Source organism: Gymnogyps californianus, chromosome Z (assembly GCF_018139145.2).
Source record: "Gymnogyps californianus isolate 813 chromosome Z, ASM1813914v2, whole genome shotgun sequence".
Classification (NCBI taxonomy): domain Eukaryota; kingdom Metazoa; phylum Chordata; class Aves; order Accipitriformes; family Cathartidae; genus Gymnogyps; species Gymnogyps californianus.
Genome location: NC_059500.1, coordinates 47059317 through 47069172, shown reverse-complemented (window position 1 = coordinate 47069172; position 9856 = coordinate 47059317). Strand labels below are relative to the sequence as shown.

Genomic DNA, 9856 nt, shown 5'->3' with positions numbered 1-9856 from the left:
AGCATGGGAAACTGAAAAATCCTTGGCTTAAGATAAGCGCTGCTTCACAACAACTAAAACATCAGTGTGTTATCAACATTACTCTCACACTAAATCCAAAACACAGCACTGTAGCAGCTACTAAGAAGAAAATTAACTCTGTCCCAGCCAAAACCAGGACAACAATATAACTGGAAGCCTAGTTGTCTACCAGGCCATAATCCCTTACACTATGCTACCTGGAATCTTTTGTGTGGTCCCTCTGTTGATCTTGATAAAATCCCCATTCTAACATTAAGTCAAGGCCACAGATTAGGGTACAGAAACTGAGGACACTTGTCCTTCTGTATTTCTGCAAATCCCACAGTTAGTAAACTCCCTCCTTCAGAAATGGGAAAACAATCCCCCAAAATGTTTGTATTCTTACCCTCAACTTATGTAACCACTAAACAACCATGCAACCGTGAAATAAACATAGCTAAAATACATCAATGGTGCTCTCTGTAGGCAAATTCAGTTTTACTGGCCTGGGAAAATTCAAGCTCACTACTACCTTGAAGTAGGTCAGGGACCTTGGAACTGTTTTGGGATCAGTAGAAACAGCAGGAGCAACCCTGAATACCATAGAACTTGAAGTTGTCTGGAGTTAGTCAGGCTTGGACAACTTAGCAGCCAAACCATACAAAGCCAAGTGACCACTAAAGCTGCTTATCATTAGAACCATGTTAAAACTTTCAGAGTAACTATCCAGCCTTTGCAAAAAGTGAAAATATCCTAAAGGCTTTTACCAACAACACTGCCTCTGCTATTGCATGTACTAAAATGCAAATCTTTGCTGTTTCACAGTAGGAACAATAAACACTATGGGTTAAATCTGAAAAGTTCTGCAGTTCTATCAAATTCATATTCTGAATGGTGTCCTGAATGTAAACCGCTATTTAAAAAAATTATGTCCTCCATACATACATGCTCTATACCCCAAGATACACTGGAACACCCTCTTTATGAATATGTACCTGTTCCATTAGTCTTAAGAAACCGCATTCAGGCTCCTCGAAGTCTAGCTCACTGACTAACCAAATGACAATCATCTCAGTGATTCTCTTTGATCACTAAAGAGTGCCAACAATGGGGACAAAAGAAATGGATGTGCACCCAGTGAAACACCTTTCTAGATTCCTGTCCTCAAGGAGTCTAGGATGCCTCTGGAGTCACAGAGGCATCTCAGAATGCATGAACTGGGTTTCCTTTCAGATGAAACTAAATCATACAAAGATAATGCTTCAACTGCTAACAGGTATTCAGTTCATGGGACCAGACTAGGGATAGTCCATGGTTAAAATGGTGCTGAAATACATCAGGTATCATCAGGTCCCCATAATCTGCTGTTTCACTCACTATTTAGTTCAGTGTAATAGGTTCTGTTCCTGTTGGAGCATATTACTGGCTATTGTAGACATATCATAAGGGAGCTTCATTTTCAGCTGACACTATCTTGAATCAAGAAACCAAGGACAAGATAACTGCTCCCATAACCCTCTAAATTAACAGTTGTAACCAAGTCAAATAATAACTTTTTAAGATTTTCATTATTTGAACATCCCTGTAAAAAGCACAGACCATAATCTTGTAATGTGCTTTGCATAGAACAAGCTATTTCACTGCAATACCTGTATCTTGAAGTTTTATAAGCATCCATAGTGATTTCAAGGCAATTTCTAGAGAAGCCTTGTACACTCTTAAGATGAGTTACATATGGTTTTCCTCAGTTACTGCAATGCACACATCCGAAAAAATAAAAGATTGCTTTTAAGTTCTTGAGATGCAGTCTAGACATTGTAAAATTAACATTCATATCAGATGTAATTCATCAGAATACACGTCTGAAGCTACTATAAAGCTTTTGGAAGGGATAAAGTGCCATGTGTTTATCTATCAGGAAATAGAGCAAGCTCTTATCAAAAGTAAGAATGATACATGGCAGAATTTATTCCCTACTAAGGTTTCTCCTTCCTTCTTTTCAACAGTTTTGTGGAGCTTGGGAGTATGTTATGTACTGAGCCCCTGTACCTAAAAAATAAATCAGTGCTACCTGCTCTGATGTCTCTTAACTTGGCACCTGAACCTTCAAAGGCAGCGTAAACATACTGTTTGCATGACTAGCCTCTGATCTCTGGCTGGTAATCAGAAGTTAAGTGTTTGCAGGTGGCTATGTGGTTGCACCAGCTATTTTAGCTTTTTAATGATGAGTTATACCAAACATGTCAAATTGAAACAGGGCAAACTTAGTTTTTGTTTTCCTGTAATAGTGCCTGTCCTGGTTTCGGCTGGGATAGAGTTAATTTTCTTCTTAGTACCGGCTACTGAGAAGAAAAATTAACTCTATCCCAGCTGAAACCAGGACAATGCCACATCAGATAAGCATTATTTTCTTTTTAACACTAAAACCCCACATCCCTCTTTTTAAGTGATGCAAGAAGCCCAAGGAAGTTTTAAGTGTCTTAATTTTGTCTGCAAAATAGTATGAGCAGTTATTAAAATAAAATCCAATTTAAATAAACATTCCACTGTCTTGAAAAGTAGGTGGACCTCTGTTTTTCCCTACATGTTTTAGTATCTTTGAGACAGCAGAGGCCTTTGGAAGTCCACTGCTACAGTGAGTTCAGATTATTTATGATTTCTTAATCTGTTTGGCTAGCCCAAGTAAATCAGTTGTGTGCTGAGGAGCTCCAGAAAGATTTGGAATCTTTACTGGGATCTAGTGGAGATCACACAGCTGGAATACAGTCTTTTAGCTCAGCATTAGACTGTTTATCTATTTTTTTAAAAAAAGTAATCATTATTTGAAGCCACAAAAAGTATCAATCCACAGATAAAATGCTGCTGACATGCCTAGAACAAGTACGTGTGGTTAGACTCATGGCAAAAAAACCAAAACCAAAACCAATCCAACAACTTGTTTGATGAAAAATCCCTGCATCCACACAGTTTATACTTCTGCTTCTGACTACTCTTCATGATAGTTAGCTCAGAAGTCAACACAACCTTCTACAGGCAGTAGTTGCAGGTAAGCAATGACAGAGTGCACAAATATGCAAGTGTTAAATCACATAGAAAGACGGAACATTTGTCAGCAATCAGATAACCTAACTAGTAGGAAGCTGGATAGAGTCAAGCGTTATAGCAAAACAAAGTCACGTTTCTCTGAAGTCACTGGCTTTGTATCTTGAAGGATTTACCATGTTCTAATTCATCACCTGACCCTTCTTATCCCTTTTATTTTGATGGATTTCTGGTATTTTAGAGCAACTGCTGAGATAAAAATGTCCTTGAAAATAAGCATGTATACTCTGAAAGGGCTTAGATTTTCTAGGTTAGGTTTTGACACAGCAAAGGATAGTAAGGATAGACAGAATTTAAATACCTGACTACAAGACTCTTGTAGTCTGAGGCCCATAATAATATTCACCACAATACTTGTGGAAATGCTACTGCTTTTCCCTAGCTGGGCACAGTTGCGCTGACAGACTTGGCAGCATCTTATAATGCTTCTGCACTAAATTCCATATCCTGGAATGAAACAAGGTTGAAATCCTCTGGTAAAATTACTGCCTACAAACATGTTCAAGGGGAACTAGCAAAGCAAATTCGGTGCCGGTTAAAGAAGTGCAATTCCATTGTTTGTTTTTTTATACCAGCAGTGAACTTATGCATGTCAAACAGCACAAGAACAGGGCCAGCTCATAAAAAAGAAGTTTGACTCTATTGAACATAAGTCATAAATTGTAACTGCTAACTAGTACAAAAGCCAATAAATTAGGACAATAGAAAAAGACCTGTTTTGTCTTCAGCATTATATCGAGGAAAAGACAAAGCTGATCATTCCAAGACCAATGTCTATTCTGTGGATGCTGAGATTTGTTTCCCTTGGGACTCAGAGGGAAAGGAGGATACATTAGCAATATTGCATAGACTTTCAGCACCCTACAGAACACTTGAACATTCTTCCAGAGTTCAGACACCCTGATACGGCAATGAGTGTGAAAGCTGAACATTTCTCCCTTTAAACTCCTTTGTTAGACTGTGAAGGAGTAGTACTTTCTCTGCATTACATGGCACCTTAAAAAGTCTTCTGAAGTGAGGGAATCAACATCTATCCCTAAAAATTTGGTTGAGCAAAATAAAGCCACAGTACTAGAATTGTTTACAGACTGGATTACAGACTCAGGAACTGGTTGGGAGAAATGGCTCAGTCTTCGCTTCCGATTTATTCCCTCATCAACTTTGAGTCAACCCACCAGTCTACTACCAACCCTCTGGACCACTCTTTCTCCGTAGGGATAAAAAGAAAAAATATGCAATCCCAAATTATTTTCTCTCGCTCTTACACCAAAGAAAGCAAACAGATGAGCTTCACATCAACACTTAGTTTTATGTGTCACCTCCACTGCAGAGTTGCTCTGAAAGTGTATTTCCTGATGTTTGTAGAGCTACTCAGGAGCAAGCAGATATTAAGGCATAGCAGCTTGATTGGGAAGCACTGCATTTCAGCAGATGCTTCCCTCTAGATTATTTCCCTAGAGATAACCGAGGCATTCAAGTGCACTGAGGATTTTGTTTTAAATTATGAAATTAAACAAATATATACTTTTAAATACTATTTGTTGACTGGGATAAAGGGTAGGGTATCCACATAATGAATACCAAGGAGAAAAAAAACCCACAGAATCATTACACACTAAATAAGAACTGTCCATGAAATGAATGAGTCAAGGATCTTGCGTTGTGGTGGGGAAAATCACACTGAAGAACTGATGATCATGACGCTTATTTTAGCTTATTACACAACCAAACTATAAACTACACTCTAATATAGGCAGTACTTAATAATTTCAAAGATAATAGTTGTGATACTGAAGTACAGATGAACCCACATCTGAAAACATATAGCTGGAACAGAAAAAGTTTTAATGCTAACATTCTCTCCAGCTGAATGTAAAAAAGGCTTAATGAAAGTAATACATCAATATTTTTATATCTATTTTTATATAATCTGAATGTATATTTCTGTATTTTGATATATTTCTATTCACTTATATTTCTATATATTTATATCAATTTTTGTATTTATATCTTTAACATCTTTATCAGTGATCTGGATGAGGGGACGGAGTGCACCCTCAGTAAGTTTGCAGATGACACCAAGTTGGGCAGGAGTGTTGATCTGCTTGAGGGTAGAAAGGCTCTGCAGAGGGATCTGGACGGGCTGGATCGATGGGCCGAGGCCAACTGTATGAGATTCAGCAAGGCCAAGTGCCGCTTCCTGGACTTGGGTCCAACAGCATCCTGGCTTGTATCAGAAATAGGGTGGCCAGCAGGACTAGGGAAGGGATCGTCCCTTTGTACTAGGCACTGGTGAGGCCGCACCTTGAATCGCGTGTGTTCAGTTTTGGGCCCCTCACCACAAGAAAGACATTGAAGTGCTGGAGCGCATCCAAAGAAGAGCAACGAAGCTGGTGAAGGGTCTGGAGAACAAGTCCTGTGAGGGGCAGCTGAGAGAAGTGGGGTTGTTTAGTGTGGAGAAAAGGACGCTGAGGGGAGACCTTATTGCTCTCTACAACTACCTGAAAGGAGGTTGTAGCGAGGTGGCTGTCAGTCTCTTCCCCCAAGTAACAAGTGATAGGACGAGAGGAAACGGCCTCAGGTTGTGCCAGGGGAGGTTTCAATTGCATATTAGGAAACATTTCTTCACCGAAAGGGTCGTCAAGCACTGGAACAGGCTGCCCAGGGAAGTGGCTGAGTGATCATCCCCGGGGATATTTAAAAGACATATAGATGTGGCACTTAGGGACGTGCTTTAGGTGTGGACTTGGCAGCGTTAGGTTTACAGTTGGACTCGATGATCTTGAGGGTCTTTTCCAACCTAAATGATTCTATTCTATGATTCTATTCTATGGTGAGCAGCACAAGTTTCCTCACCTGAGATACATCTACTCCTTTGCTTCAACAAGAAAATTCTACTGTTTTTGGTTTCAGAGTGCATTAGAAAACCATCTTTTCTATCGCATGAGCAAAAATAAATTTCTCTATGACCCTTTCAGAAATTTTTATTCTATATAGCAGAATTAAGAATAAAGGGCAGGAATGGGGAGGCAGAAATTAATACTCTAAAAGGTAAGTCTCTTGCAGGTAGCCCATAGTTCTGCATCAGTTTTCTTTTAAATCACAACAAATTTTGAAACGATGTTCAGAACACTGGGAAGCAACATCAACAGTGACATTTCCCAGTTACTTGAACAGCAGAAGATGAGACCCTGAACTGAACGGTGTACTGCTCTAAGTATACTCATGAAAGTCAGAGACTCTAGAAGACTAATACCATTCAAAAGAAAAATAAGATACACAATGTTTGTCTAGAATATATCCTTTATTATTTGCAGTCTGTGTAAATTTTAATACATGATTGAATTTCTACATCATTTTCTCTGTTTAAGCACATCCTGGTCTTTTCCAACAACCCAGTCACAATTGCACCTTTATTATCTACAGTCAGTATTTATGAAATATTGCATATGCATCTATGAACTTAGAAAAATAACATGCAAGGGAAATTGTTACCATGAAACTGATAAAAAAAAAGGTAGGTAAAACAGTCAATCCCCTTTTAGTGTGTTATGGCTTTGCACCAAGTATCAGAAGTCAAAACAAACCGTTTAAGATGGTTCTTGTTAAAGGCACTTACTGTTCTTCAAATACACTTTCAAATTTAGTTCTATTGCATTAAGAAGCGTATCTCTTGGATGATACTTGCATAACACAGCAGAATAGTCCAAAAAGGCAGCATTAATAGAAGGGAAAAAAGGTGGTTTATGTTAAAATATGAAAATACTAAGAATTAACACAAACTTTCAGGATTTGGTCCTTATAAAACAGGCAACAGCATTCAGGCAATAGTGATTTCTTTTCTTAGATGCTAACAAAATAATATCCCCAAAAATGAACTCTTCCAGTTCCAGCGTATAGATATGTCTAAGTCGAGTAGCGTACCCTCTAACACCACCCCCAATAAAAATATAGCTTTTCAAGACTAACTACTGCTCCACTTTGGCTGTGAAGGAAGAAACCTCACTCAAAAGAGCATTACACATGCACATACTAGCAAGCCTACAATTCTGTGTCTCTGTATCTGGATGGCTGTCCATAATACCCCTTCTTAGAGTGGTCTGATAGCTGCCGACGGTACTCCTCCTCCTCCTCTGCATCGCTGCCGTAGCTGCCACGGTTCTCTAGGTAAGGTCTAATAGGAGGTTTCTGGGGTTCTGGAGGTCTGGAGCTAACACAGCAAGACAGGGAAAGAGAGAGAGAGAGAATGTTTACTTCCATTCTGAAAAGCTGAAAAATAATTATACTTAGTATTGGCTTTATAGCCACGTACAACCTAGAAAGGCACATGGAGCAAATGAAACCCCTTCTAGCCCATAAAAAATTGCATGGCCATGGTAAGCCTATCTGGAGAGGCATCTTATTTCCATCAAGCTGGAGCCTGATGTTCAGATTTGATCTACTCAACCTAACTGGAAGAATGCCAAATTTAAAATTATTAAACACCCCAGTGCACACCACACACACATCAAGACCTTTACAGCACTTTACTCCCTGAACAGAGAGGTTTTCAGCCATTCCTGCTACCCCAACTGCCATTTTCCTCAATTATTTTTGCACCAGATTCTTTCTATGCCTGCTGCTTCTTTTGCATCCCCAGTTTTCTGTCTCAAAGTCTGAAGACTTACGTGACATTTCTTAAATTGACAGCCTTCTCTCCTCACTCAAGGCTCTCACTAGGGCTCCTACCCTTAAAAGTGGGCAGAAATAACCCACACATTTGCTTTCTATACACTGTGGTGCTACCCATTCAATCTGACACTAAGCAGATACACAGAAATAAAATCTGCCAAGGAAGGGCATTTTCTCAGTTTCAAAAGCCACAATTTTTGCAATCCACACTGTACAAAACTAAGATGTTATCCTCTTTCCATATTGCCCCAATGCTTGAACAGTCCCTCTAGGCCAATCATTAACATTCCTGTAAAAAGGGAACAGCACTGATTGCTGTATGTAAGCAAACCCTCTGCATATGTGGTTAAAGATTACTTTTCACTACTTCTAAAAAGCTTCCAAGGCTATATAAAAAAGTATGCTTTTCTGAACCCACCAAGAAAACTTGAAAATAATCACTTCAGGTTTTCCATTTTTGCATTTTAGATTATATACTATGATATCAAAGGATTTGATTCATTAGGAAAAAAAAAAAGTCCCATTTCTATTGGCTATTACTAAGTGGCAAGAAAAACTTAGAAGTCCTGCACAGCAGAAAACAAAATCCATCATACAGTGCGTTAGCTCTTGCATAGGTGACATATTTCAAGTCATAGAAATATGCAGTGTGTAGGGTAAGATGACACAATGGTCAACAAGTCCAGAACTCACTGAATTTTAATGAAAGACTACTACTTTCATGAGACTTGATGGGTGACCTCAGGTAAGTTTCATCCTCAGTTTCCCTACTCACACAATACACCTGTAACTGAATAAGCATTTAAGTAATTAAGTGTTACTAAGTAATTAAAACAGCAATTACTTCTTAGGATAGACTAACAGTCATCAAGTATCTAGCACTGGAAGAATGGACATCAGAGGACATGAATGCAGAAAAGCTTCTGAGTAATACTGACTGGGGCAAAAAACTGGCTCTACAAATATTTCAGGAAAAGAATATAGTGTTTCCTCCTAGGTAACCCACATACTATGAATGAACTAAAACAAAAAATACCCTGACAACCAAGAAGAGTTCACGGAAATTTCACCCCACCTTTACAGTAATCTTTGAGGCACAACAACAAAGCGATATACCAAGGCAGGGTTATTTGCATGAATAAAAAACTGGCAAGATCAGTTTTCCTCCCGCTGGCAAAGTAAACAATCAAGACAGAATGCTTTAAACTGGATACACCTTACCTCATAGGCTGGGGCCAGTTCTGTTCTGACTTCTGTGTTTTGACAGGGACAGCATAAATATCCGGGTGCTTCTGGGCTATTTCAAGCTTTAAAAGAAAGTAGGAGAAAATAACTGTCCTTTTTAAGTCTATCCATTAGGGATCCTAAACTGTAGATCTAGCAGGTCACAGCTACATCTGAAACAATTAAAGCACAAACTGATAACTGATCTTACTCATATTCCCACAATTATATAATCTTTCGCTAGAGTAGTAATTCAAAGTGCACGTGAAAACAATGGATTGCCAAAAGCAACAGGATTATTAGAAGTCAGCTTTCTATAGTTACAATAGAAAGCCTTAAAATATGTCCTCTTTTATATCGAAATCCACACAATGGTATGTCTGTATGTGTGGTTTCCCAAACTTCTCCCCCCAAAAGCAACACAATGCAAGGACATGATTTTCATTTTCAGGATGCAGGCTGTTCTATATGCGGGAAAGCACAGCAGGGGGAGAATGCATCTCTTCATACCCTGGCATTCTGGGCCTCTTGTAGCTCTTGCATTCTTTGCATCCTCGCCTTATGATCCATCTCCTCAAATATTTTTACTTTCCTCAATACAGATTTTGGAGTATTTTCTTGTTCGCTTCCTTCCTCTTCCAACTTTGCCTCCTCCTCCTCCTCTGCAGGTGGGGCTGCTGGCTGAGAGTTTCTCAGGATGGGACGCGCAAAGGCAGGTTTCACAGAAACAGTTGGTGGTGCTGCTTTAGCTGATACAGTTGAAGCCTCACTGCTGACAGCAATGTTACTTGATTTGGAGTCATAGTTCTTGGGGGAGTCATATAGATCCTCTTTGTTTTGTAACTTTCCCTGTAAGTAT

At 39.1% G+C, this 9856-nt stretch overlaps 1 protein-coding gene across 4 annotated transcripts in view; it reads right to left on the bottom strand.

Annotated features, from left to right (window-relative positions):
* Nucleotides 1-6396: 6396 nt before the first annotated feature.
* TJP2 (tight junction protein 2) overlaps nt 6397-9856 on the bottom strand; it is a 55293-nt gene continuing 51833 nt past the window's right edge. For 3 of the 4 annotated variants that reach the window (XM_050912812.1, XM_050912813.1, XM_050912814.1), the window contains 3 exons: nt 9508-9846; nt 8995-9080; nt 6397-7312 (listed from right to left, as the gene is read on the bottom strand). In XM_050912812.1, the coding sequence (XP_050768769.1) occupies nt 7144-7312; nt 8995-9080; nt 9508-9846 (594 nt within the window). In that variant the 3' untranslated portion in view covers nt 6397-7143. The remainder of the gene's footprint in view (nt 7313-8994; nt 9081-9507; nt 9847-9856) is intronic. The other variant, XM_050912815.1, reaches the window with a different exon arrangement.